This window comes from Microcebus murinus, chromosome 22, assembly GCF_040939455.1.
Source record: "Microcebus murinus isolate Inina chromosome 22, M.murinus_Inina_mat1.0, whole genome shotgun sequence".
Lineage (NCBI taxonomy): Eukaryota > Metazoa > Chordata > Mammalia > Primates > Cheirogaleidae > Microcebus > Microcebus murinus.
This window is the reverse complement of record NC_134125.1, coordinates 14,905,001-14,932,590: the sequence shown is the minus strand read 5'-3', so window position 1 is coordinate 14,932,590 and position 27,590 is coordinate 14,905,001. Positions and strand designations below refer to the sequence as shown.

At 42.7% G+C, this 27,590-nt stretch overlaps 2 protein-coding genes and 1 long non-coding RNA gene across 4 annotated transcripts in view; 2 read left to right on the top strand and 1 right to left on the bottom strand.

Annotated features, from left to right (window-relative positions):
- Positions 1-11,984, top strand: part of ANKRD13A (ankyrin repeat domain 13A) — a 33,295-nt gene extending 21,311 nt beyond the window's left edge. The window contains exons 8-15 of the mRNA XM_012756619.2: positions 1,039-1,120; positions 2,041-2,102; positions 2,781-2,911; positions 3,542-3,699; positions 4,402-4,515; positions 6,590-6,750; positions 9,093-9,160; positions 9,921-11,984. Coding sequence (XP_012612073.1) covers positions 1,039-1,120; positions 2,041-2,102; positions 2,781-2,911; positions 3,542-3,699; positions 4,402-4,515; positions 6,590-6,750; positions 9,093-9,160; positions 9,921-10,116 — 972 coding nt within the window. The 3' untranslated portion in view covers positions 10,117-11,984. The remainder of the gene's footprint in view (positions 1-1,038; positions 1,121-2,040; positions 2,103-2,780; positions 2,912-3,541; positions 3,700-4,401; positions 4,516-6,589; positions 6,751-9,092; positions 9,161-9,920) is intronic.
- A 2,293-nt stretch (positions 11,985-14,277) lies between these two features.
- C22H12orf76 (chromosome 22 C12orf76 homolog) lies at positions 14,278-19,770 on the bottom strand. Its single transcript, XM_075996624.1, has 2 exons — positions 19,567-19,770; positions 14,278-15,555 (listed from the first exon to the last, which is right to left on the bottom strand). Exons 1-2 carry the CDS (start codon positions 19,727-19,729, stop codon positions 15,470-15,472), a joined length of 249 nt encoding a protein of 82 aa, XP_075852739.1. The 5' UTR covers positions 19,730-19,770; the 3' UTR covers positions 14,278-15,469.
- Positions 19,771-19,914: 144 nt separating this feature from the next.
- LOC105866941 (uncharacterized) overlaps positions 19,915-27,590 on the top strand; it is a 13,010-nt gene continuing 5,334 nt past the window's right edge. Inside the window, exons 1-2 of one of the 2 annotated variants that reach the window (XR_001152088.2) lie at positions 19,918-20,000; positions 24,176-24,491. This is a non-coding gene — a long non-coding RNA (uncharacterized LOC105866941). Of the gene's footprint in view, positions 20,001-24,175; positions 24,492-27,590 lie in introns of both variants that reach the window. The other variant, XR_012914258.1, reaches the window with a different exon arrangement.

Sequence of the window (27,590 nt, the reverse complement as noted above, 5' to 3'; positions counted from 1 at the left end):
AAAAAAAGAGAAAGGATTAGACTTAACATGTTTGTTCAAATATTATACAGTAGCTTTTGAGTCTCCATTTTTTTTTTCAGTCAGGCTAATTGTAGCCAGTAGGCTCCTAGCCCATTTACATGACATCAACAAATTTAAAATAGTTGGTATTAATAATAGTGGAGACGATCGTCTATTCAGTCTTCTGGCATTTTGTCAGCTGGAAAAGCTCTGTTAATGTGGCCTTGCCTTGGTCCTGCAGTGCTGCAGGGATTGATGGCTTTGCTGTGATGGAGCCAGGTGCTGCAGGGTCCCCTGGTGGCCTCTGAGTGAGCAGAGACAGCTTTTACGCCACGCTCAGCAAGATGCATTTAGAAACAGTCGTTCTAGTGCTGAGTGTGTTTTCCCCAGCTTTGAAGGTTGGGAATCCACTTACGGCATCTGCAGTTAACTCTCTGTTAACTGTTATTTGATCTTCCAGACCGCCGTATTCTGCAGTCAGCCTCCATAAAGAGCATTTACTCTGGTAGTTACATAATTTTGGGTCAATGCATGCCATCCCTTTGAAATAGTGACTGGCTGTTTTTCTCTAAATCTCATAGGTCTAGGGAACCTCGTGTTCATTCCTTTTTCCCTCTGCCCAGCAGATGGCCGTCTAAGTCAATGCCATTATAAGATTACCACAAATCAGTAGAAGGACGTGATACAGGTCTGGGTCAGTGCAATAGAAGTCCAGGTGGGAAACGTACATTGCAGAACATTTGTTTGCTATTTTTTTGCCACAAGCAGGGCCAGTAGGGAGATGCAGCCTGTCACTGTTAACTCCTCAGTAGTAAAACTGTCAAATATGGAAAGTAACTGTTGATGATGCATTTCTAAGTTGATATTTTGTATATTTTTCTCTGAAGGATCCTAATGATCATTAACCATTTCTCATTTTTATGTTGCTGGATTTTTTATTTTTTTATTTTTTTGCTTCAGCATTCTTGCTCTTGCTATGCGTATTTTCTGAGTTTTGATTCCCTGTGTCACCATTTTCTTTTGCACACATCTCTCAAGGTTTACACAGTAAACAATGTGAGTGTGATAACCAGAATACGCACAGAACACCTGACCGAGGAGGAGAAAAAGAGATATAAAGGTAATCACTGTCACCTTCCCACTTCCTTTTTTTTTCTTTTTTTTTAGTGAGCCCAAAGAGAGCCTTTGTTGGCTCAGTTAAGTTTGGAGTTAATGCAATTGAGATATGCTAATCCTAACTTCTTTTTTACAAAAATTTCCTTAGTCTGACTCATTCTTGGAGCTGTTCCCCCATAGTTGGCTTCAGCAATAATTAAAGCCATTCGTGAGGGCTTATTTATGTTTTATATGTTAATGAAGAACAATTGTTGGATTGGCCAAAAAAATCGATAAGAATATTGGAGAATATTTATCATTGAGGTGAGGCATTTAATCCAAACTATCACGATCAAAGATTTGGAGACAGAACTTGGGCTCTGAGCCAAAGCATTGCCAATATGTGGTTGCCATGTCCCAGCCCGGCTAGCTCCGTGGCCTCCTGAAGTTACCTACCCTCTGTGCCTCAGTTTCCACAGCAGTGAAAAGGAGGTGATACAGGACCTTCCGTAGAGTTATCGAGAGAGTTAGGTGATTACGACATGGGAATCTGCAGAATGGTTCTTGCGGTATCGGTGAGCATGCGTTAATTGTTCACCATCATCACGCTGCTGTCACTGCAGTTTGACAGAACACCTGGGTCGTGCCTGGCCAGGGTGGGACTGGCACCCATATCTGGTTCATTCCTAAGACCAAACTCTTTCCACTGTTCTGCTTTAATTCTTGTAACTGTTCATCCAGTTTAGAGATCCTCACAAAAAGCATAGTAGATAAAGGGCAAATCACCTTAGGGTTATTGCAGATGATTTTATCAGCCGGTCTATAAATGGATTCCCCAATGCTGCAGGCAGTGTGGATCAGAAACTTTAAAATACGATCAAGATTTTTTTTTATAGCCCCAAGAAAGATACAATAATAGACATGAAACTTTTCCATCCTCTGTAGCGGACAGGAACCCACTGGAGTCTTTGCTGGGGACTGTGGAACACCAGTTTGGTGCTCAAGGGGTAAGTTGAAGCAGTGAGCTTTCAGTGCAGTTTAATGACAGGAAATGACTTCTCTGTGCTTGGGATGGCCATTCCTGGCTCCAGAGCAGGCCACTCTCTGTGAAAAGGTTAAAGAGTGTTCTCAAGCTGGAATTGAGGATTTTGGAAGAGAATTAAATGAGTGAGGGGTAGTGATGCTAGAAATCAGGTGCTTTCTCTCTTCTCTGTTATAAACGAAGGACCTCTCTGTAAAAATGGAACTTAAAAAGGATTTATCACTTTAACAGAGCACCTTAGCAAACATTTTCTTTCTTGATCCTCACAATAACTATATAAAATTGATACAATGGGTGTCAGAAAAACGAAATTACCTTTTCATCATCAAAGCTAGACAATGACAGAGCCAGAACTTAAAGTTTAAGTCTTCCAAATCTCTTGTACTTTTAGATGTAGGAGATAAAAATGTGAAGGAGAGTAGAGAAATATTTTAAAGTGGAGAACTGTGTTAGACTTGCCGTGGAGTTTGGTGACACTTGTAGATTTTCTTTTTCTGTGCAGTCACTTAATAAAAATAAGTTAATGACTAGAACTTCCTGCCCTGTAGCCGGTTAGCATGTCCTCCTCTGAGACTGAGTGCGCTAGGCCTCCGCTTGTGGGCATCACTTGGCATTTCTGACTCTCCTGAGTTCTGGCTGGCAGGACCTCACCACGGAATGTGCCACTGCAAACAACCCGACAGCCATCACGCCCGATGAGTACTTCAACGAAGAGTTTGATCTGAAAGACAGGGACATCGGAAGGCCGAAAGAGCTGACAATTAGAACACAGAAGTAAGAGAGATTCAGCCGCCATTTTCAGCTCATGGATTGTTCCAGAAGTTGTGCTGTTTTGTGGTGTTATGTCTGGTCATTCCTCTGCCCCTTTTTTAAAAAAAAATAATTTTAAATTATTTTATGCCATGATAACTAACAGTAGATTGCCCATCTTATTAGCCCCTTTCCAAATAGAATGTAGATTGGATGTAGGAATTCCTTATTTGTTATTTTGTTTTCATTTTTTTTTTATTTTGGTGGTTTTTTTTTTAATTGTTTACTCTTTGTAAAAATTATAACTAGCGTCCATGGTCTGAAGAGGAATTCCTTATTATTATTTTTTAACTGTCAGCAAGCTTCAGCTGACCAGATGAAATGGTTCCCACTAGCTATTGATGTCGTCTTGTTTGGTGTCAATTAAGGATGTTCCAGGGGGAAGCTGTAATGCAGGTCATTTTCCCCAGTTGCCAGATTTCAGGGGAAGCTGAATTCGTTGTGCTTATAGACCCTCAGTCGCTCTGAATCAAGAGATCTCTGGGAAGAGTGTGGAGTAAGCGGGCTGGTGCTGCCCAGCCTACTGCACAACAGTAATCTCCTTTTCCCACCTGGTAGAGATGGCCTCAGTCTTCTCTCGGTTGAATCCTGCAGGTTTAAAGCAACGCTATGGATGTGTGAAGAGTTTCCCCTCTCTCTCGTGGAACAGGTCATTCCCATCATTGACCTAATGGCTCGAACTAGTGCTCATTTTGCAAGATTGCGAGACTTCATCAAATTAGAATTCCCACCTGGATTTCCTGTCAAAATAGGTACTGTTAAATAAAGCTCAGGGACACTCGTAGGTTCTGCCTGTTTTTGTGGGTGGAAGAACATGCTTCTAAGAACTGGAGCACTTTAAGCACAAAGTATTGATATCATATAATAGACATAATAGAGGTGGTCAGAATTATCCTGTGGTTTAATCTGATTTAAAGAAATGTGATGATTCTTGGCTTATTTTGCATATCAAAATTAGGAGATCTCTAACCATCAGTTCTATTTACAGATGGTACTAACAGATATAAAAAGGCATAAAAATATGACACAGTCATTGTTTTAGTGTCAAGCCTTAAGTAAAACTTCAAATTAGATAATTATTTGAGGAAGACAATTGACACCAAGATCCTTTGATGCATAAATATTAATACGTTTTAGGACCCAAACTAGTATGCATAATGCTATATGTAATATATATTACTCATGAGGAATTTTAATTTTGGATGGTTGTATATTGATGACACTTGAATGCTACCCTGGCTTGATCACTTACTGAGATCTAGGAGAAAATGCTTAAGACTCTGAGTCTCAGTTTTCCTATCTGTATATTGGGAAGGCTCATTAGGATTAAATGAAATTATATTTATAAAAAGTGCTTGGCACAGTACTAGCATGGTAGGTACTCAGTAAATAAATGATAACTATTTGATTATTATTCTCATAAAGTTTATTCATAAGAGCTTTTATTTTGTTAGAAATTCCCTTGTTTCATGTCTTAAATGCACGGATTACATTTGGAAATGTTAATGGCTGTAGCACTGCCGAAGAAACTGTATCTCAAAATGTGGAAGGGACCCAGGCTGATTCAGGTAAAAAAAAATTGTTTTGTGATTTTTGTTTTTTTTAATTCATCTAGTCATTATACTATTCAGCTTGAAATTGGAGTATCGTATGAAATAGCTCTCTGCTGGATGGATGAAAGGAAATTTTAGATTTAGTTTAGATTAAGTAAAAGACAACTTGTAGAATATGTGTGATCCCACTTGTATTAAAAAGACAACATGTTCTTAAAAATCAGCTTTATTAGCCGGATACGGTGGCTCACGCCTGTAATCCTAGCACTCTGGGAGGCTGAGGCGGGTGGATTGCTCGAGGTCAGGAGTTCGAAACCAGCCTGAGCAAGAGCAAGACCCCGTCTCTACTATAAAGAGAAAGAAATTAATTGGCCAACTAATATATATAGAAAAAATTAGCCGGGCATGGTGGCGCATGCCTGTAGTCCCAGCTACTCAGGAGACTGAGGCAGAAGGATCGCTTGAGCCCAGGAGTTTGAGGTTGCTGTGAGCTAGGCTGATGCCACGGCACTCACTCTAGCCTGGTCAACAAGCAAGACTCTGTTTCAAAAAAAAAAAAAAAAAAAAAATCAACTTTATTGAGGTACAAGAGACACACAATAAAATGCTCCCATTTTAAGTGTGACAGTTCCATCCATGTATTTGACATTTTGACAAGATGCAGTTCCAGGCATCTTGTAACCACCACCGCAATCAAGATGGGGAGCATTTCTGCATGCCCCCAAATTTCTTCATGCTCCTTTGCATCAATCCAATTCATATTTTTAGATGCTATTATAAATTGATTTATTATTTTTATTTTCCATTTAATAGAATATGGAAATATAATTGATTTTTATATTTTGACCTTGTATCTTGTAACATTACTGAATTTCATTTGACTTCTGGTAGCTTTTTTGTAGATTCCTTAGAATTTCGTACACACATAGTCATGTCTGTGAATAAAGACAATCTTACTTTTTCCTTTACAATACTTAAGTCTTTTATTTCTTTGTCTTGCCTTATTACACTGGCTAGGATGTCCAGTACAATGTTGACTAAAGGTGGTAAGAATGGACATCCTTGCAGTTGTTCGTGATCTTAGGGGAGAAGTGGCTGTTTTGTCATTAGCTATGATGTCAGCTGTTAGTTTTTTGTAGATGCCCTTTATTAGGTGGAAGAAATTCTTCCTTTACATTCCTAGTTTCCTAAGAATTTTTACCATTATTGAGTATCGATTTTTGTCAAATGTTTTTCTGCAACTATTGAGATGGTCTTATGGTTTTTCTCCTAAGTCTACCAGTATTTAGAGGAATTAAAAGATAGCATCTTAATTTCTATAAATTAAAACTTCAAATAAAAACAAATTAACTCAACAATAATATATAATTTTACATTCCCATGTAGCAATAAAGTTGGGTAATGTGTGCTCGTGAGGTTGTGCAGCAAAGAAATTACTTGTCCATTCTTGGCAGGAAGAGTAAATTGGTATAATTCATTGAAAAAAACATTTGGCATTACTTAGTATGTTGAAGATATGTACTATGACTTAGCATCTCCTAGATATGTACCCTCAAGAAACTTGTGCACGTGGGCATCTGGCGACCGCAATAATGGACAGTAACATTCGTAATAGCAAAAATCTGGAGTCCTGAGACTGTAGAATTTGCCAAGTGTGCTATATTAATAAGTACAATGGGAGAACATACAGTGATGAAAATAAAATAAAAATTTAAAGCCATGTGCATCAAAACTGGTTCATTTCAAAACCTAAAGCATATAATTCAGAATAGTGGTATATTCTGGGCATATAATTCAGAACTCTTGAGGGAGAATCACAACAGAAAAAGGGCTACTTCTGGAGTTTGGAAATAGTAGAATGGGCATAGGGAGAGAAATCTTCACTTTTCATTTCACAGTCTATGACTGTGCATTATTTTTTTCTGTTGTGATTCTACCTCAAGAGTTCTCACATAATCACAAACTTCATTATTATCCTTTTGGTCCTTTCATTTTTTTTTTTTTAATTTAAAAAATTTTGCAAAACATTGGAGTAGAAATTCATTGTAATGAACTCAAAGACAGTGGATGGTTGCCTTCTGTGTTTCAGCTTCCCAAGTGACAGACTTTGAGGTCGATCAGTCTGTGTTTGAAATTCCCGAATCTTACCACATTCAAGACAACGGCAGAAATGTGCATTTGCAAGATGAAGATTACGAGATAATGCAGTTTGCCATCCAGCAGAGCCTGCTGGAGTCCAGCAGGGGCCAGGTGCGTTTCTCAGAATAAATGGGAGGGTTTGGGAGGGCTCTGAGTTGGCTAACCTAGAAGATTTACTTTAAATAACTAGTTTGGCACATTCATGGTATTTAATGAGATTATTTTAATTTTTAAAAAAATAATTTTTAGGCTGGGCGCGGTGGCTCATGCCTGTAATCCTAGCTCTCTGGGAGGCCGAGGTGGGCGGATTGCTCAAGGTCAGGAGTTCAAAACCAGCCTGAGCAAGAGCGAGACCCCATCTCTACTATAAATAGAAATACATTAATTGGCCAACTGATATGTATATAAAAAATTAGCCGGGCATGGTGGCGCATGCCTGTAGTCCCAGCTACTCAGGAGGCTGAGGCAGAAGGATCGCTCGAGCCCAGGAGTGTGAGGTTGCTGTGAGCTAGGCTGACGCCACGGCACTCACTCTAGCCTGGACAACAAAGCGAGACTCTGTCTCAAAAAAAAAAAAAAAAAAAAAACAATTTTTATAATTTTTGTGAGGAGGTCTATTCAGTTGCCTTTTTTGTTGTTGTTGTTGTTGAGACAGAGTCTCACTCTGTTGCCCTGGGTAGAATGCAGTGGCATCATCATACCTCACTGCAGCCTCCAACTCCTGGGCTCTAAGCGATCCTCGTGCCTCAGCCTCTGGGGTAGCTAGGATTACAGGTGCATACCGCAGTGCCTGGCTAGGTTTTTTTGTTTTTGTTTCTTTTTTATTTCTTTTTGGTAAAGACAGGGGTCTCACTCTCGCTAAGGCTGGTCTCAAACTCCTGAGCTGAAGCTCAAGTTATCCTCCCTCCTCAGCCTCCCAGAGTACTAGGATTACAGGCATGAGCCACCATGCCCAGCCACTTAGATTATTTTATATTTTATGCACCCGGTGTCTTTACAAAAGCTTGTTATGTAAGAGACCATCTGCATAACCCCAGGTAGCAAAGTCACAAGATGTCTTCAGATAGACTTTGCTTTTACTCATATTCACCCATGTAGCTCACAATTGTGTATTTTTCAAGATGTGCTTTATAATTTTCTAGTACTGAGGCAGTAAATTCATGCTAATTCACACTACCATATTTTTTTCTGGTTATCCATGGTTGGTAGCCTCAGATGAAGGTAGTGATATGGATTTTAATCCCAACTCCTTCCCCAGGGAGTATCATCTCCTTAAATTCTCTGACTCTCTAGTGAAATGCAGAGCTAAGGACAGAACAGACCTATGTAAGAAGAGTTGCCTTTTTTTTTTTTTTTTTTTGAGATGGGGTCTCACTATGTTGCCCAGGATGGGTAGGGGCATTCATAGTTCACTGCAGCCTTCAACTCCTGGGCTCAAGTGATCCTCCCACTTCAGCTGCCTTAGTAGCTGGGACTACAAGTGTGTACCACCACACCCAGCAGAACAGTCACCTTTTATATGGTTCTCCCTCCAGGCCACACCTGCCTGGGAAAATCAGAGGCTTGAGGTCCTCTTCTGCTGGTATCAACTGTCTGTCCCCTCCCTCCTATGGCTCCTGGCTCTCCTAGGGTGGGGTCTTGCAGTCTGTTTATTTGTTTGTTGGTTTCTTCTATCATTCGTTCAGCAGCTATTTGCCAGGCACTGGGAATTCTTTGCGGAAGCAGCCCCCAGCCCTGCTCTTCCTGGGCTGCTAAGCTCTGAGAACAGTACCCACACTCTAGCATCCCCACTGGCTCAGGCTTCTGGCTTTCTGGTTTTATCCTTGAGTCTCAGAGCTTAGGGATGTCAGTCCCCCTCCTTTACTCCTCCCCCTGCCACCACCATAGACACCCTCCCAGACCCATTCCGTTTTCTGAGGCTGCTGGGCCCAGGGCCAAACTCTGGAGCAGGCAGATTCCCTTTGGGAGGCCTTCTGGGAGAAGCCCCCGCCCCAGACAGCACTGCCAGCTCAGCGAGCTTTTTTTTCCCTGCGAAAGTGACCTTAACTTTTCCCCTCGGCATCTACATAAACCCTGGGGACCATAAGCTTTGATGGGGGAAGGAGCCAAAGTCAAAAACTACTGATACTGAACTGTCTTCTAATCTTACCCTGAAAGAATCACCTGCTTTGGTCATTTAAACTTTGCACAAGGTGAGCTGTTTGTAATACACTGATTTTGTGGAACGTAAGAGGAGATCGTGGCTGTGAGTCAGGCTGTGGCATATAGTATCTGACATGTAGGTGTCATTTTCGAGGTAATCCAAGTCCCTATTGGTTCATTACACAGCATTATCAATGATTGGCATGTAAATATTTTTAATTTTGTCCCTGTGGCTTTTGTTTCCTTATTTACTAATAAGCCACCTATTTCTTCTAAGAGGCATTCACGTCTTGTCATGTTTGTTTTGCCAGGAACTTCTAGGACCAGCTTCAAATGGTGGGATCAGCCAGACACACGCCTATGATGACCAGTACGAGAGGTGACTGACGTGACTTTGATTAAATCGAGGTTGACACGGGCTCTCAGTACAGGGGCACGTGCATGGCGCAGTGCGTTTGATCCCCAGGCAGATAGATGCAGGGCGGTGTGTGCTTGTCAGGGGAGAGAGGAGAGACTACATAGAGCGTCGGCTCTCCTGCTTCCTCTTGCAGCAGCTACTCAGGAAAGGAGCTCTGAACTCTCTGCAGCCAGTTTCTGGGAACGAGCGACAGACTGCTCATTAGTTCACAGGGTCATTGTCACTGGCAGAAAAGCACCAAGTCAATGTTTCCTGATTGGTTTGATCCTCTGTGAAGAAGAGATGATCACAGGGTCTGAACGCCCTCAGTGGGAAGTTCATACAATTTTAAAGATGGGGAAGTTTGGAGAAAAGCCGTGATGATTAGATTATCTTGGGGGGGGGTGCAAAGATTCATTTTACAAAGCATTGTTTTGTTTTTAATACTTTAGGCACCTATGAGAGCCTGGGTTTTCCTTGAAAATAGATCAAAGTTCAATTCCCAGCCCTGGCACTTAGTAGCTGGGTGATCTTGGCTGGGCTTAACTCCTCTGAGTCTCCTTTGGTTTCTCACCTGTGTACAGCACCCACGCCCCCAGAGCCACGTGGGGTTAAATGGCATCATGCATCTGAAGTCTCTGGCACACTGTGCACTTGCTAAGCAGTTAAGGAATGTAGTTGCTGCTGCTGCCATGATGACAGTAATGACTGTCTTGGTTTTCTTTCCTGTTTTCCAACCCAGGGCCATCCAGGAGAGCCTCCTCACCAGCACTGAAGGCTCGTGCACTGGTGCCCCAAGTGACACGAGCAGTTTTGATAGCGACTTGCAGCTGGCCATGGAGCTGTCTGCCAAAGAGCTGGAGGAACGTGAGCTCCGGCTCCAGGAGGAGGAGGCCGAGCTCCAGCAAGTCTTACAGCTGTCACTCACTGAGAAATAGACCTCTCTGCACAAAGCAGAGGCTCTGGGCTGCCACGGACGCTGTGTCAACCAGGCTGAGGGCCTGCACCCCGTGTGTGCAGCAGATGGCAGCTGCCCCTTCCTTATGCAGGTGCAGAACCAGGGGCTCCTTGGCTCATCCAGAATGTTCCCTGGGGTGGAGAAGGGGCTGGGGATCGGCAGGCCCTGTCTCCAGGCTACGGAGAGGAGAGCATGGTCACTTTCCATTAGCTGTATTGGCTTGCAGGTCACATTTTTACTACCAGCTTTAGACAAAACCCCAATCCCTGCAGGTTTGTAGATAGATTTTTATTAAGGAGTGATAGCAAAACAAGTTATTGCAGAGTCAGGGTGCTTTTATATATGAGAGCAGTGGCGGCGGCAGCAGCCTTTGTAGAGTGGGGTTTATGAGAATTTGAGACACTTCTTTACTGTTCACCAAAGAAATGGGTAATCTGTGCTGATCTACTCTTTATTTTTACCTTTATACAGGGTTTCTAGGACATTGCCATTATTCCTCCTCCATCTCCATCTTATTCCATCCTCCCACCCCCAGCTACAGTTAAAGAGGAGATATGTACAGGATCTATTTTAGATTGTGGTTAACTATTTGCATCAAATTAAGATATACAAATGACCATGGCTGTTGCCTTAGCCTTAAATGTTACTAATAGTTTAAACCGCCTCACTCCACTTATTGAGGGATCTGATTTGAATTTATAAAGGCAATTCCTTTTGAGAGCAGGATCCTCCAGGCTAAATCAAAGGCAGCTAATCCTGTCCCTGAAGGAGCAGCTAGCAGAACCTGACGCTTGTTCTTGGAGCGGGCAAGCTAGCCAAAATACTGGAACAGCATAGAACCAAGCCAAGTGCGTGTTCCACGCCTGCCCTAGTGAACGATTTCCACGTAGACACCTAGGAAGAACCCACTGCATGCCCTAGTCTCACCTGAGAGGAAAGATGGATTTGAAATCAGAAAGGGAGCTTAAAACAAGAGCTCAATGGCTCTTCATTCTAAAGGGAAAATGACGATTCCACGTTGCTTTTTAGAGTTCAAATCAACATCTTTCTGGATAAATATATTTTTTAACAGAATTTTTATTATTTTTAAAAGATATAAAAACAACTACTCCCATCAGTAGCAATACAAGGTTATACATTTTAACCAGATTTTTCTCAGGCCTTTTTTGGATACCTTTAGTAGTTAACTATTTTGTCAAACCCTCCTGTAAATAACCATCCCAGGACCCACAGAACTGGGGGGGAGGATACAGCCGAGGGCACCCCTCACTCTGGCCCGTGTATGCATTCCCGCAGTGCACTGAAATACCCCGGGAAACAATATCCTCCTCTGTTTTGCATCTATTTCCTCTGTTGCGCTTCTTTTTAGGATAGGAAGAGAAACATAAACTACTGTTCCAGTTAACGTCTGTTATCATACAGTTAGTGTCGCCAGTAAGACGTTCCTAGACACAAAGAACTGTGCTTTTAATTCCATATAACCATCTGCCTTTTTTTGGTCATGGTCTGACCACAGTTCCTTCTGTACACACAAGGCCAGTATAGGCAACTTCACGTTTGTTTCAAACACATGGCTTGGCATTTTGTTTACCTGGCGTTTACGCGAAGTAAACAGTTCTTGGTAATGGCTGTGGTTAGGCCATGTCGTTTACTCACTAAGATGAACCATAGGTAATTTCTATGTTCGCATTCCATTGCTCTGCTTCCCAAGTTCTTTGACTTTCTCCCCAGGGAGTCACTTAAAAAAGGGACTGAGCATCATATCAACCTGTTGCAGCATTTTTCATGTATGTGTTCACTCTTAAAATGCAAATAAAGCCTGCTTCCTTAGAGGGTGCTCATACAATATTCCAGACAGTCTTTGAGTCTTTTTTTTTCTCTTTCACGTTGTTTTTTTTTTCTAGTCACTGGATGTGATGTACCCACACTTCCTGATGTCTGTCAGTAGAACATAAGAATGCCTCACATTGCTGTTGTACATTATTACAAAGGAGGCGCGGTCCTTTCAGCCTTTCTGCCCAAGTTATAGGGTCCTGAAGCCCCATGTTACTTGTTTCAAATGGAAACTAAAAGGAAGCCAGTGCTGGGGCTCCTCGGAGGCAACTGTGCGGTCCTCCTCCTGGAGGTGGACTGGCTCTTGTGGTTTAGGGAGGCCAAGCCAAATCAAATCTGAGTGAACATATCTCTCCTTTGAAGCCAAGAGTGCTTTGTGAGCGTGATCTTAGAAGTTAGGGCTTCCAAACTCATTCTACACCTAATTACGTTGGTATTAAAAATAAAAGCAGTGGCCAGTAAGTTCCAAAAATGAGGCCTTGGCACTTCCAGGAAGATGTGAAGGAGCTGCTTTGCTTTGGGGGACAATAAATACCAATCCTTTGAGCCACGAAAACACCATGAAGAAAACAGTTCCTCTTAGGTCAAGAAGTGCAGTATCTATGGATTATTTAATTAAAAACCAAATAGTTTCTTTCCTTCTCTTTAGGTTCACTAACACTCAAGTGGCCCAATATCAGCAGAAACTTTAACTGGGCAACTTCTGCACATTAGACATTGCTAGCGTAACAAAGTTCCCAAGGGACTCTGCTCTAGGAACAAGCTTGTCACACAGTACATAATGTGACATGTTGAGGAAGTAGAATTGTTTGCCCTAAATAATAGCAGGAAAAGGAATTGCCCCAGGTCCCAGTCTTCTGCTGAGCACAGATGACATGAAGGAAGATGAACTGGACTATGGAAATTTCAATGACTTTGGAAGGTGATGGAGTTCAAAGTCCCACCCTCTGTCTAGAAACATGTGTGGGGTTAAGACTGAGGTCCCACTGGAAACAGTATTACATGCTAGTAACACCCCAGAGCCCCTAAGCCACAAGCAGCATGGAGAGACTTTAAAGAAAGTTTAGTGTTTGCTAATATAATTCATTTTTATCTGATAGATATAAATTGATTGGATGTGTTCTCTGGGTACAGAATTGGTATTCTGAGTAGTTTGGTTATGAGATTTAAAGTTTGGCTACCACCTCCTGTACCTGCAAAGATGAAGGCCAGGGAAAATAATTCCACTTGAAAGTACTAGTTGGCCAGTCGTTGGTGCATAAAAGTTTTCAGTGTACTCTTTCCCAGAATTGATGTTTCTATCTTTAGGCATCTCTTTGCAATAAGCCTCTTTCTACAAAGATTATTCTTTGTCTTACTTTTGCCTGAAATCTCACACAAAACATGATAAAATTGGGACGAAGGTTTTGACTGGGTTTTGGATTTGCGTGTGGCATTGCATTGTTTCCCAAAATGAATATGAGCCAACTATCTGGCTCGTATTACTGAGCAAACAGCAAGGATTGTAGGCTTAGCAAGTTTTTACTGTTCCTAAAAATGACAATAAGTACTGTGGCAGCGTATCAAAACTTGGTGTTCCAGATGAGGTGGGATTGTGTGCTCCTGGGATTGAACACTGTCACCAACACCAGATGCTACAGTCATAGTAAATATAAACTTCTATGGGACAGGCCAAGTGGGCTGATTCATCTACATCTGTATTAGTTTTCACAGTACTGTATCTTCACAACAATTAACAGTTTGTACATCACCACTTTATAGATGAGAAAACTGAGGCTCTGGAGAAATTAAGCCTGTTTGTAACTGGAGCTGGGACGAGAATGCAGGTCTCTGACGCTGACCCAGCCTGAAAGTCTGATGATGGCTCAGTTTTCTGAAATAATCCTTTGCCTTGAGGCAACAGTGTTATTTCACACATGAATTTAAAATGTTACTTCACAGTGCTTCCTTAAAAGATTAGATCAGGCTAGGCACAGTGGCTCACACCAGTAATTCTAGCACTCTGGGAGGCCGAGGTGGGAGAATAGTTTGAGCTCAGGAGTTCAAGACCAGCCTGAGCAAGAGTGAGACCCCATTTCTACTAAAAATAGATAGAAAAAATTAGCCGGGCATGGTGGTGCATGCCTGTAGTCCCAGCTACTCAGGAGGCTGAGGCAGGAGGATTGCTGGAGCCCCAGGAGTTTGAGGTTGCTGTGAGTGAGGCTCTGTCCCCCCCCCCCAAAAAAAAACAAAAACAAAAAGAGAGATTGGATCAGATTGAAACACACACCTGCATTTCAAACACTTGGGAAATAATTACTAGGAGTAGAACAGCGCATAGGATTTTACTTTAATTGACATTTTGCTCAAAAGCACAGAACAGTGAACGTTTCAATGGCTCAATGTTACAACAAATTCTTAAACAGTTACAGTATACCACATCAGTTATTTCACATTAAGTGCAGGCTGTTAACAAAAATAAAGAGATTGGTGCTGTGCTTCAATGAAGCACAAGATAAACATTTCCATTAATAACAAAATTAAATCTAACACCTTAAAATAAATACTGATAACCACTTTATAAGTACAAGTATCATTTCAATAGGGGAAAAAAATCCAGTTCACTAACAGTGCAACATAATAGCAGCGTTTTCCAAGTTGAGATTCAATCTGTGAACACACACTGGCCAGCACAGTGAACATGCACTTCCTGTTGGGTAAGCCCTCCCCACCCCCGGCTGACAGGCGCTCCTGCTGAGCCGCTTCTAGATTCCAAATCTGAAAAGGTACCCAGAGTTTTAGGCTGTGGGCTGGAAAGCCTTAAGTGTCGTACAGGAGGGATCAACATGCCTGAGTGGACGGAGTTCTTTTTAAGATGGGCCAACTAGTGATATTTCCAGTCTATCCCCAGGCCAAGGTGCACGTGGTAACAGGTCTGCCACATGTGACCTGACTTCAGTGGGGGCACCTGAGCGCAGACCCAGATCCAGGTGAGGACTGCCAGCTGTGGGGACACAGCTGCTACTGCTTTGCAACCAGAACATTCTAGTCCAGCTCAGATGAAATGAAAAACATTTGTGATGTTTAACCCACTGTGACTGAATGGTTCTTAAATAGGGAATGACTACATGGTAGGTCTTCCTCTTATTAATATTTTCAAGCATTAATGATTAGTCTTTTCCAGTGTGGTTTACAGACACGGGGTTGTCATGTTTTCTTTCTCACGAGAACTCCATCTTTACATTGAACCTTGGGCTTCAGGCCTGTCTTTTAGTAAGCACAGCCAAATTAAAAAAAAAGAAACACAGGCAGACTCAGTGGCCGATTATTTGCATTATAGTGTTAGGAAAAAAATAACTGCTTATAGATGCTTTTTCTAAATCATTTAGCATTTACCAATTGTCCAGACCGAAGGTCACTTCCAAGTAGGAAAGTTCTGATTCCAACTTCTCCACTGGCCCATGTGCAACACAACTTTTCCTGTGTCCAAGTACTCATGGAAGAACTTGTTTGCTTGGCTGTCACCGACGCCGAATGGGCTTGTAGACACAAAATGCCATAAGGATGACGGTCACCAGCAGGATGCTGAAAATGGTTCCCAACATCACTGCAAAGGGAAAACAGGTTACCTCCTGATGGCAGCTTCAGGTTCTGTAATTCATCCATTCACTGCCAGTGGCTTACCAAATGCCACTTTCTGCCTGGCACTGTGTTGGGTGCTGGGCAAAGAGCAGTGAACAGACCCTTTCTTGAGTTGTCCCCATGTATGTAGGGGAGAGAAATGTAAACAAAGAGCATTTCACACAGCTTGATGTGCCATGAAGAAAACAGTAACGCACTGGGGGTGGGGTAGGGTGGGCAACAGGAGGCAGGGCAGTGGAGCAAACATCTGAGGAGCTGAGACCTTATAAGAGGAAGGATCTGGCCATGTGACCCTTTGCAGGGGGAGTGCACAGCCCAAGGATCATCAAAGGAAGGGCCTTGAGACCAGAACAAACCCGGCACACTCAATGAACAGAAAGGAGGCAAGCAGGGAAGGAAGCCAGACAGGAAGGCTAGAACCGGGTTATGCAGGGCCTTGATGACCATGAAGGAAACTTGGATTTTTTTGTAAGTTTAAAGAGAAGCCATCGGGGGTTGTAGGCAAAGAGTGACATGATCTGATTTAGTTGGGGAAAAGTTCCCTATGGCTGCTGTGTGGAGAACCATCCAGTTACAAGGGAACAAGGATAGGAGCAGGGAGCCCAAGTACACCTTTAATAAACATTAATAAAAACTGGAGATTCAATTAGTCACTATATGAATGAGTTTTGACAAGGACCTTCTGACCAAAAGAGCAACGAACTAACTTCACAAACCTATTATGCTTTGGGGAGTAATTTCACATCTAAAATTTTCAAAGTGATTAGGTGAGAAATAGAACCTACAACTAATTTGTCAAGTTGAGCCCTGGTGGTACAAGATGATAAGAACCTTGGCTTTAAACTACGAACATAACCAGCAATTTGTTAGATTTATTCCATAGCAGCAATGATGTGCAATCTTGTTTCTGTGACTATCTTAGAGATCTTGAGAAGTACTCAAAATGATGTCACCTTGAATGAGCAAATGTACATTTATAAGTGCTTTTAAGTTCTGTGGACCCATCCCAGGTTCCAGCTAGGGCCTAACCATGGTTGTTCTCTAGTCTGATTACTATCCCTCTGAAAAAAAATGAGATATGACCATAATTTTATTTAAATCAGTAATTCTGGAGTATCTGGGACCCCCTTACCCAGTTATTTAAAAACTGACTATAGAGAAAGATCATCTTTTTTTTGGTGACTGGTGGGGGGAGGAAGGAAGGAAAAGGTGACAAAAAGTGAGTAATTTTAAGGTCTTTGTTAAACAAAATCTATGACTTACATGAGCTAAAACTTATGTCTCAAAATAGCTCTTGTTAACTAAAATACCTGCCCTAATTTTCAAAAGTCCTGAATTCTGAGTTTCTAATGTTCTTATTACTACAATTGGACTTACGGTTGTCTTATTCCATTTAAGCCATTTTCTTGTATTTTGCATTTTGGAAGGGCTTTAAAAAAATTAAAACTCCCAAAGTAAGAATGCAAGGGACTGGAAATCTGCTTTAAAAAAATAAAAAAGAGCTTAAAACCATGAGTTGTTAGGTACATAATATCCATTTGGATCGCTATCCATCTGGGGCTTGATGGATTCTCACACTCAGTCTTTTTACCCCTTCATGTCCTTTGCATGTAGTGTCAGCTGCCTGAATGGCAGGCCCAGACAGGACCTTAAAAGACTATTTCAGTCTATCCTGATAGTCACTTCCCATCATTAAGCCTTATTTTCTGCATCCATAAAATGGGACAAATGAAATCCACCTAACAAGGCCTAAATATGTTTACCTTCAGAAGTGCTCAACACAGTAACAAGCACATGATAAATGAGAGCCATTATTACGACCAAGACAAGCAGCACAGCACAGAAGTCAAGAATTTAGGGTTTGGGGTTAGACCCTTTGGGCTCCTACATATATTTACAGGCTATGTGACCTCACTTAAGTCACCCAACCTCTCTGTGTCTGTTTCTTCTTCTATAAAAATAGAGTCCAAAAAAAAAATGCCCAGTGCACAGGTTTCTCTAGAGCAGTGTTGCTCAAACTATGTGGTAAAGGACTAATTTTTATAATTTCTAGTCTGTCCCAGACCACTATATAGTCCTACTGTGTGTGACTAATAATCAGCTCCCTTCACCTGCAAAGCATTCTGGTTCAGGGACTCCTAGAACTGGTCTCTACTTGCTTGAATGTTGCAACAAAGTCAATTTGTTAAGTTTCAAAACCTTTACTCTCAATTTCTGTAGCCAATTCTTTGCAGATAACAAATATTAATAGTTTGCAGACCACCCTTTGAGGAGTACTATTCTACAGCAGGGTTCTTTTTTTTTTTTTTCCAGCATATTATGGGGGTACAGATTTTAAGGTTTCAATAAATGCCCATTTCCCCCCCTCCCCCCACAAGTTTGAGTCTCCAGCATGACCATCCCCCAGATGGTGCACATCTCACTCATTATATATGTATATACCCGTCCCCCTCCCCCCTGCCCAATACCCTATTACTGTAGTACCTATGTGACCACTTAGGTGCTACAGCAGTGGTTCTTAACCTGGGGGATTTTGCCCCCAGTGGATATTTGGCAATATCTGGAGACATTTTAATTATGTCGACTGGAGCTGTGGAGTGCTACTGGCATCTAGAGGGTAAAGGCTGAGAATGGTGCTAAACATCTTACAGTGCTCTGGATGGCCCGATGGCCCCCTAGCCCCCTGAAAAAGAATCATTTATCCAACAGGCTGGTAGTATCGAAGTTGAGAAATCCTGGTCTAAAGGATAAAGTGGGATAATGAGTGAAAACTGCTTAGCAGAGTGCTAGGTACACAATGAGTGGTCAATACTAACACTGAGTTCATGCAGAGTCAAGATAATCCAGAAATGATACTACATGGCCACTTTGTAGACACATGGATGTACTCACAAGTTACAGTGGGAAGGGAGGACAAGAGGCATAGTTATTAGTGAAGTTCTTCAAGCTTTAAACTTCAGGGTTCCTTCCAAAGTATGGGCACACATGCGTGTGCATGTGTGTTGAAAAGATTCTCTCAAAACTATCTTTCAGGCCGGGCACGGTGGCTCACGCCTGTAATCCTAGCTCTCTGGGAGGCCGAGGCGGGTGGATTGCTCAAGGTCAGGAGTTCGAAACCAGCCTGAGCAAGAGCAAGACCCCGTCTCTATTATAAATAGAAAGAAATTAATTGGCCAACTAATATATATAGAAAAAATTAGCCGGGCATGGTAGCAGATGCCTGTAGTCCCAGCTACTTGGGAGGCTGAGGCAGTAGGATTGCTTGAGCCCAGGAGTTTGAGGTTGCTGTGAGCTAGGCTGACGCCACGGCACTCACTCTAGCCTAGGCAACAAAGCAAGACTCTGTCTCAAAAAAAAAACCTATCTTTCAAGCCCCACAAAACCTAGGTTCTGGTACTGGCTCCCACCCCGTCCTAGCTGTGTAACCTTGGGCAAATAACTTCACCATTCTGAGCTTCATTTTTCTTATCTGTAAAATAGGGTTGAAAACCCGTACCTTTCTCACTAAGCAACTGTGGGGTTCAAATGCATTCGTGTATAAAAAGCCCAACACATTGTATATAACAAATGCTCAACTGTCAATTACCATTATTACTATGAATATTAGTCGCTTTAGGAAAGAAGACAGAGTAGGGTATATGATGCGCCTTGTTGCCCTAGCCAGACCCCACAAAGCCAGAGAGGAGGGGACCCAGAGTGAGACCTAGGTCTCCCGATCCCAGTTCATTCAATTGCAACCAGAACATATCGAGAGCCTGCCGGGTCCCGTGACTTGTGCTGGGGGGTAAAGCTCAGGTCTTCTGCCCCAGGCCTTCGGAGAGGGAGTCGCGGGGCTCCCTGAGAGGCCCCACCTGTACCCCCCGCCCTCACACATACCTCACCCACCCCCGTCCGTCCCGCGCGTGCAAGGCCCCGGCCGCACAGAGCGGCAGCAACGCAGGCCCCACACACGTCCCGCCAGCCCGCGGCTGCTCACCCAGGTTCTGCCCACGCAGCACTGCGTACGGCCGGCTCCACTTGAACGGATCCATGGGGTTCGGGGCCTCCGCCAGCCCCACCAAGAGGCTGCACAGGCCAAGGTACAGACACGTTAACAAAGGACGCAGCATCTTCCCAGCCCGTAGTGGCGGAAAGGCCATTTCCGCTGCAAGCCCCACCCCTATCGCCACCGCCGCCCGCCTTCTGTCGCTACTTCCGCCCGCTGGGCGCGCGCCGTTGCCAGGGTAACTGTACACCCGGGCTGAAGTTCCGCCTCTGCCCAAGGTTCGTCCGGCATTAACGTTCCCTCATAAGTAATGTTTCCTTCCGGACGAACTTTCCGCCGGATCAATGTTCCGTCCGGGCAACGTTCCGCTGGGATTACCGTTCGTCTGTGACCAATGTTACACCATCTTTTGGGCCTCTCTAGAGGTAAATAGATCCATTTTGGACCTATCGAAGGCTTTTTACGAATCCTTGCATTTTGTTATTAAATTTCTATCATAATCCTGAGAAAGAGACACTGTCTACCCATTTTACAAATGCTAGCTTCTCAGGGAGCCCTTACCTAGACATCATTTTCTAAAATTGCAATCCTCCTTCTCCTTCAATGTACACAATCCCTAGCCTCCTTTTCTCTTTTATCCTGCCCCCGTCCCCGTTAGACTCATTGCCATTTACCTTATACGTTTAACGGACATTTTGTAGTTTTCTTAGTAACTCCTCGATAGAAATGTAAAGTTCACGAGGGTAGCGATTTTGTTCTTGTTCACTGCTCTATCCCAGAGACTAGCAGAATAGCATATTATGTTCAGTGAATGTTTGCTGAATAAATGAGGAAACTGAGCTTAGTTAAGTGTTTGGCCCAGTGGTATACACGGTGAGTGGCAGAGCTGGAATTTGATGCAAGCGTAATTCTGAATCTGGAGGCTTTATCACCTCACACACTGCCTCACCTCATTATTAAGGCTTGATTTGTAGTAATAACTCCCTGAAGATGGATGTACTATTCAAAGAGGACATGGGCAACGTTCTGTTAACTCTGGATGGTTATGCCCAAACTCATGATGTCCCAAAGGGGAGTGTCTTCATTTTATTAAAAAAAAAAAATTAGCTGCCTACTGCTCCCTCTCCCTCACATATTAATAACTTCCAGTGTAATTAGGAAGACAGATATTCAACAAACAGCCACACAGAAAATTATATAATTCAAAATTGTGATAGATGCTATAAAGAAAAATAATAACAACAACGGGTGCTGAGGTTAGGAAGGCATATTCCCATAAAGCTGTAGGATTTTCTTTGCGGAGATCTGGCCCTAGGAACTGGTGGAAGGTAGGGCATGAAAAGAACCTCTGCCTTAAAGAAGGAAGGAGAAGGCTTCTCTTTAGATAAGATCAGGGCCCTGACTCATTACCTTCTCTTAGAGATTATACCAGGTGGGCCAATCAGTGCATGCTAATAATGGTGGCTACACATTGTCTGTTAAAGTAGAAGGAGGTGGTAGAGTATAGTGACAAGGCTTCCTGTTCCACTCCTGCTGCCTGCTACATCACCTGTTTGAGCCTCAGTATCTGCATCTAGAAAGTGGGGATGGGATGATAATAAGAGAATTGACTTCTAAGTTGTTAGAATATTGAATGAGATAATGCATGTAACATCACATACTGTGATCTATATGTTGGCTATTAACATTATTCTTCTGGTTAATGTGTCTCAGAAGAATGGGTTTGGATCGAACCCTAGAAATCATGTAGTCTAATAGCTTGTGGATTGTTGAAGTGTCTAGCTTTATCTTTTCTTCTGCTGCCCATCATTTAACTATTTCCCATTCAAAATGCCTTCAATAAAAGGATGAGCAAAAGAAATATAAGGAGGATAAGCAATTGTTTAAAGAGAGTGTGTTATATGTAATTATACTACAGGCACTCTGATTGTCTTTCTTTTCCTGCTTCAGGATTTTTGCTGTCCTTTTTGCCTTTGGTGCTCTTCTTTGAGAACTGTACATGGCAGGCCTCTGCATGGCACTACTGACACCTCAGTCTGGAAGTGTCCTTTCTTGATCCCTCACAGCAGCCTCTGCAACCACTCGTCTTCACAGCCCTTGTCTTCCCTTCTGTAGAGTTCCCATCACTATCTGTTTTTTGTTCTTTCATTTTTTCCATTGTTGTCTGTCTCCCCCACTTACCTGTGAATTCCATGAAGGCAGGGACAATGTCTGGTTCACCACTCTGTCCCTGGTTCTGGAAGAGTGCCTGGAACGGAGTAGTGTCCTAAAAATTTATTGAGTGGATGTGGGAGCAATCATGTTAAGTAACTAACAGAGAAACATGTTTGTCCAAAAGGGTTGAGGGAGCAAGAAAAACAATAAAAATATGAAAAATAGCTTGTTTTCTCCACTTACTAACTTCACATGTATGTGTACATTCTTAAAATAGTGGACCATTCAGAATTAAATACAATAATTTCTACCACCAAATATTCAAAGCCCTTGACCTTTTGACGCCTGGCTCATTGTGTGTTGCCTTCTGGCGATTTCTGAATGTCTCTTATCTCCCTAATTGGATTATAAACTTTCCATCAGAGGTGTGGGACACCTAGTTAAATCTGAATTTCAGATAAACTACTATTTAGTAAAACCCCATCCCAAATATTGCATAGGATATCATACTTGTTTTTTGAAATTCAAATGTAATTGGGCATCCTGTATTTTTTTTTTTGAGACAGAGTCTCGCTTTGTTGCCTAGGCTAGAGTGAGTGCCGTGGTGTCAGCCTCGCTCACAGCAACCTCAATCTCCTGGGCTCAAGCAATCCTTCTGTCTCAGCCTCCCGAGTAGCTGGGACTACAGGCATGCGCCACCATGCCCGGCTAATTTTTTCTATATATATTAGTTGGCCAATTAGTTTCTTTCTATTTTATAGTAGAGACGGGGTCTCGCTCTTGCTCAGGCTGGTTTCAAACTCCCGACCTCGAGCAATCCGCCCGCCTCGGCCTCCCAGAGAGCTAGGATTACAGGCGTGAGCCACCGCGCCCGGCCGGCATCCTGTATTTTTAACTGCTAAAACTTAAGTACTTATTTATGCATGTCCAGGTCACTACATTTAAGTGATACACTTATATTTATATTTTCTGTACAGAAACATTAAAAGCAAAAATGAAGAATTTGGAGGGAGGTACCAATTAACTAATTAATATTCTGGTGAAATAGGTACATAATATTTATTATTTTAACCAGGTGTAAGTATATAATTAATACATTGACAAGCTGTATAACCATCACCACTATCTATACCCCAAACTTTTTCATTATCCCCAAGAAAAACTCTGTACTCTTTAAACAATACTTCTCCCTTCCTCCTTACCCCCAACCTCTGGCAACCTCTATTCCACCTTGTCTCCATGAATTTGGTCATTCATGTAAGTGGAATCTTGTAATGTTTGTTATTCTGTGTTTGGTTTACTTCACTTCACTAAGTTTAATGTTTTCAGGGTCCATTCATGTTGTTGCACATGTCAAACTTTCATTCTTTTTTGTGAATGAAATATGCTATTATATGTACATATTAATATTTTGTTTATCCATTTACCTGCTGCTGGACACTTGGGTCATTTCTGCCTTTTGACTATTATGACTAATGTTACTATGAACATTGGTATACAAATATCCGTTTGAGTCCCTGTTTTCAATTCTTTTGGATATACACCTAGGAATGGAATTGCTGGGTCATGTATTAGTTCTTCATTTAACCTTTTGAGAAACGACCAAACTGTTTTCTACAGTAAGTGCATCACTTTATACTTCTACCATCAATGTATGAGGGTTCCAATTTTTCCACATCCTTGCCCACACTTGTTATTTTCCATTTTTAAAAAATTATAGCCATCCTAAGGGGTATGAAGTGGTACCTTATTATGGATTTCATATGCATTGGGAGGCACTAATTTTAACTTAGGAAAGAAGTGGTTTGTTACTGTGATTTAGGAAAATACTTTAGTAGTCTTTTTGGTTGTAAAGGCAAAGACCACAGTTTGGAATAGAGTTGAAGATAAAGAACTAAATTGCTCTGCATAGTAAAATCATTGTAATGCCGATTTCCACCTGGTACCTGAGAAACGTAGGGACCTTGAGATGGGAGGATGATACCAGAAGCGAGAGAAGGGACTCGGTTGGGAGGAAGCCAACCATAGCATCATGGCATCAGAGAGCTCAAAAGATGGGCAGTGAGTGATATTTGGGATTTTAGTTTCTGTGGCTTTCTATTCTATGCTGTGATTCCAAACCCACCTCATGCCTGAAACATCAATAAAAGTGGATTATACACCCCAAAGATGCACCTCTTAAATTAGGGGTACTTCGGGTAATAAAGGAGGGGGCTGTGTCTGTGTCTGGGGTGACTCAGGCTAGACACAGAACTGCAGCCTTAGGAGTGTTGAGGAAACCATCAAGGGTGACAGGAAAAGATATGGGAGAAGTTCCGAGCAAGAAGTGACCATCAGGAGAATCCTCAGAGATAGACAGAGCTCTAGATTTCCCATAGTGATGACAAAGTAGACACTGGATGTTTTTTGGCTGCTTAGTATCTGTTCCCCCTTCTTCTGGTTACAGCTGGTGATCTGGGGAAAGCACCCCTGCCTCCCAGCCAGTGGGATCCCTATGTGTTAACTCCAGGAATGTGCACACGCTCTAGACCTGGCCAATCAGCATCTTCTATCCCTCGGGCTGCAGTGATTGGTTCAGGACCAAACATGCAACCTGAGCTGGACCAATGAGAGTTATATCCAGTCCTTTTCCAGCCACTCTTGAGGAAGATGCTGATTTTTTTTTTTTTTATCTGCCTGAGTTGTCACCTGTTGGGTGGAGCCTGTGGGATGATGAAGCCAACCAAGAGAGAAGTTCTGAGAGGGTCGGAGAGATGGAAATGGTATGTAATCTGATGCCACTGAGCATTTTAGCCCCACTCCTGGGCTAGACTTTGAAGTGCCTTAAGCTAATCAATTTCATATTTTACTTTAGCTTATTCGTTGAGTTGGGGGGGCTACGATTTTCACCCAAAAAGACCCTGACATGGTGGACCTGTAGAAACTTGAGTTGAACAAGTACCCCAACTATTTTAGCAAAGGGAATGGTGTCCCCCTTGTTGTTCTGTTCCTTCAGCTGATGTAGGACACAATTGTCATTAATTTACAGCAGTGCATTTGGGTATTTCTTCTACCACTACTTTGAAATAAAATAAGAGTTCCGTATGTGGCCTTTTTGCTCTTTTAGACAATTTTTCTTACTTGGGCATTTGTGATGGCATTTTTTTTTTTTTTTTTTGAGACAGAGTCTCACTTTGTTGCCCAGGCTAGAGTGAGTGCCGTGGCATCAGCCTAGCTCACAGCAACCTCAAACTCCTGGGCTCAAGTGATCCTGCTGCCTCAGCCTCCCGAGTAGCTGGGACTACAGGCATGCGCCACCATGCCCAGCTCATTTTTTCTATATATATTAGTTGGCCAATTAATTTCTTTCTATTTATAGTAGAGACGGGGTCTCGCTCTTGCTCAGGCTGGTTTCAAACACCTGACCTCGAGCAATCCGCCTGCCTTGGCCTCCCAGAGTGTGATGGCATTTAAAAAATTTTAAAGCCCCAGCAGAAGTAGAGCATCAAATAATGACAGGAGACTGGCTTCCAAAAACATTCTATATTTAAAATACAGCTGCAGGATGTATATTTTTAGGTTCATTTAGAGCAGAGAATCAGCTGTCCTGTCCTGTACCATTTGCTTCCTTTGCTGGTAATCAAGGTCATCTTCTCCATTTTTCTTAAACAGAATTGTGTTTATGCTCTTCTGGCCTGAGACAAGGTCAAATTTAGTTACATCAACATACTAATTTTGAAACCATCAACTCAGCAACTTTTGCCCTCTGTCAATTTGAGTACATCTACTTTGAGCACTTCTTTTTTGTTTGTTTGTTTTTCTGTTTTGAGACAAAGTCTTGCTCTGTCATCCAAGCTAGAGTACACTGGTGTTATCACAGCGCACTGCAACCTCAAACTCCTGGGCTCAAGCAATCCTCCTGCCTCAGCCTACGAGTAGCTGTAGTAGGCGTGTGCCACCATGCCCGGCTAATTTTTCTATTTTTTGTAGAGATGGGAATCTCACTCTTGCTCAGGCTAGTCTCCATCTCTTGGCCTCAAGCAATCCTCCTACCTTAGCCTCCCAAAATGATAGGATTACAGGTGTGAGCCACCATGCCTGGCCTACTTTGAGCACTTCTAAAGTCACCTGTTTCATTTGTTTGTATGACAACAACCAAGTCACAACTATATTCCAGAGAATATTGTGAACCTGATCAAAAAGTTTTCTGTGTAAATGAGCCTCACTTTCTTCATTGGTGGCCTTTCCAAGTTTGTGTTTAGACTCAAGGACTAACACCCCCAATAAGCAAAGCATTTGAAATCTGTCTCTAAACACTTATTTTCAATCAACAGGAAACAGATGTAAGTTCGTTGTTCCATTCTTTCTGTTTAGAAATTTGTATGGAATGGCTCTTGCTCATGGAGAGGACAGGGCAGGAGTGAAGAGTATTTGAAGCAGCTACCCTGATTTTTGTTTTTGCTGTGTGTTTAGTATTAATATTTCCATAGGGGATGTGCCGGGGTCTTTGCCTCTTGTGTGTTTGCCTCAAGACCATAACATTATTGACTCTTCCACCGAACTGGTGACTGAAGGACACACCTAATTCCAGATTTGAAGGAGTTAAGTGAGACATTTGCCACACAACAGGAATTGCCAAGCAATTGCATCACCCCCCTGGATGGTGTGTCTGGAAGCCACAGTTTTCCTCTGCACATTCTAGGGTCTGGAAGGCCACCACGACCTCATCATTTTCATGACCACATGCTTTTAACTTTCTTTATGGAAAGTCTGTTTATTTGCCTCTTTCTCTACCCTGAACTGCTCTAAGCAAAAGTAGACTGAGGTGGTTACAAGCAAGTAATCTAGAGGCAAAATGCTTGGGTTCAAGTTCTCACTTTGCTACTTTCTGACTGTGTGGTTGAACTCCTCTGGGCCTCAGTTTCCTTTTCTGTAAAATGGCTCGGATAACAGATCCTTCCTGGTAGGGCTGTAATGAGAGTTAAATGCAATGATGCTTGTGCGTGGTAGATGTTCCCTAGCTCTGAAACTCGCTGTTGTGTTAGCTGTGTGCTTACTCTCCACCAAGAGGGTTAAGTTTGTAGTAAGGATGTGCATTTGTGTCTACATCTAGATGACAAGGACGAAAGATGCCTTCTGTCCTTTGTCTATAGTGCTGGGCTTGACATAATTCCTCTGGGAGTCCAGTCAATTGGTACAGTTGGTTCCAAGACAAAGACATGCAGCCTGTTTGAATGGCCCAGATGTCCCTCTAAAAGGAGATAGGACTCTGTCCCCTGCCCCTGCAGGGTCTAGGGAGGGATGAGGAGCTTGCACAGTAGAGACCGAGCTTTGGTGAGGAAAGACATGAGCAGGGATGTGTACACCATGCACTGGTGCAGGCACTGCCCATTCTCAGCCAGGCCGGAGTCCAGGCTGCTCAGACAGTTGCTCAGATCAACAGTCATGAGACGGTGGTGGGGTCACAGATTTAAATCACTCAACCACTGAAGCATCAGCCCAGATGGCCGCATTCACAGTGAACTCCCCCTACCTGCTCATCCAGACTTTGTCAGTTGAAGGGAAGTGAATTCTTGGCACAGCTGTCCTGTGGCAGTTGGTTTGGAATGTCCTGAGTTCTGAGCCAGCTTGGGAACCCAGCAGACCTGGGTCACCTGGGGGTGATCAAATGGTCGGTCATCAGGAAGGCTCGCCGAGAGGCAATTGACAGTAAGAAAATGCTGGGGGAGATGGCCACAAGTTTGGACTTCCTTTTGTCCTTCAGAGGGGCTTTGTTTAGAAGAAACTGTCATATTCTGGTCAGGGATTGAAACCTAGAGGCAGGAAGAGGCTGGGTCATGACTTGGGCTCTTTGTTGGGCTCGGGGACCTTCTTCAGGGTAT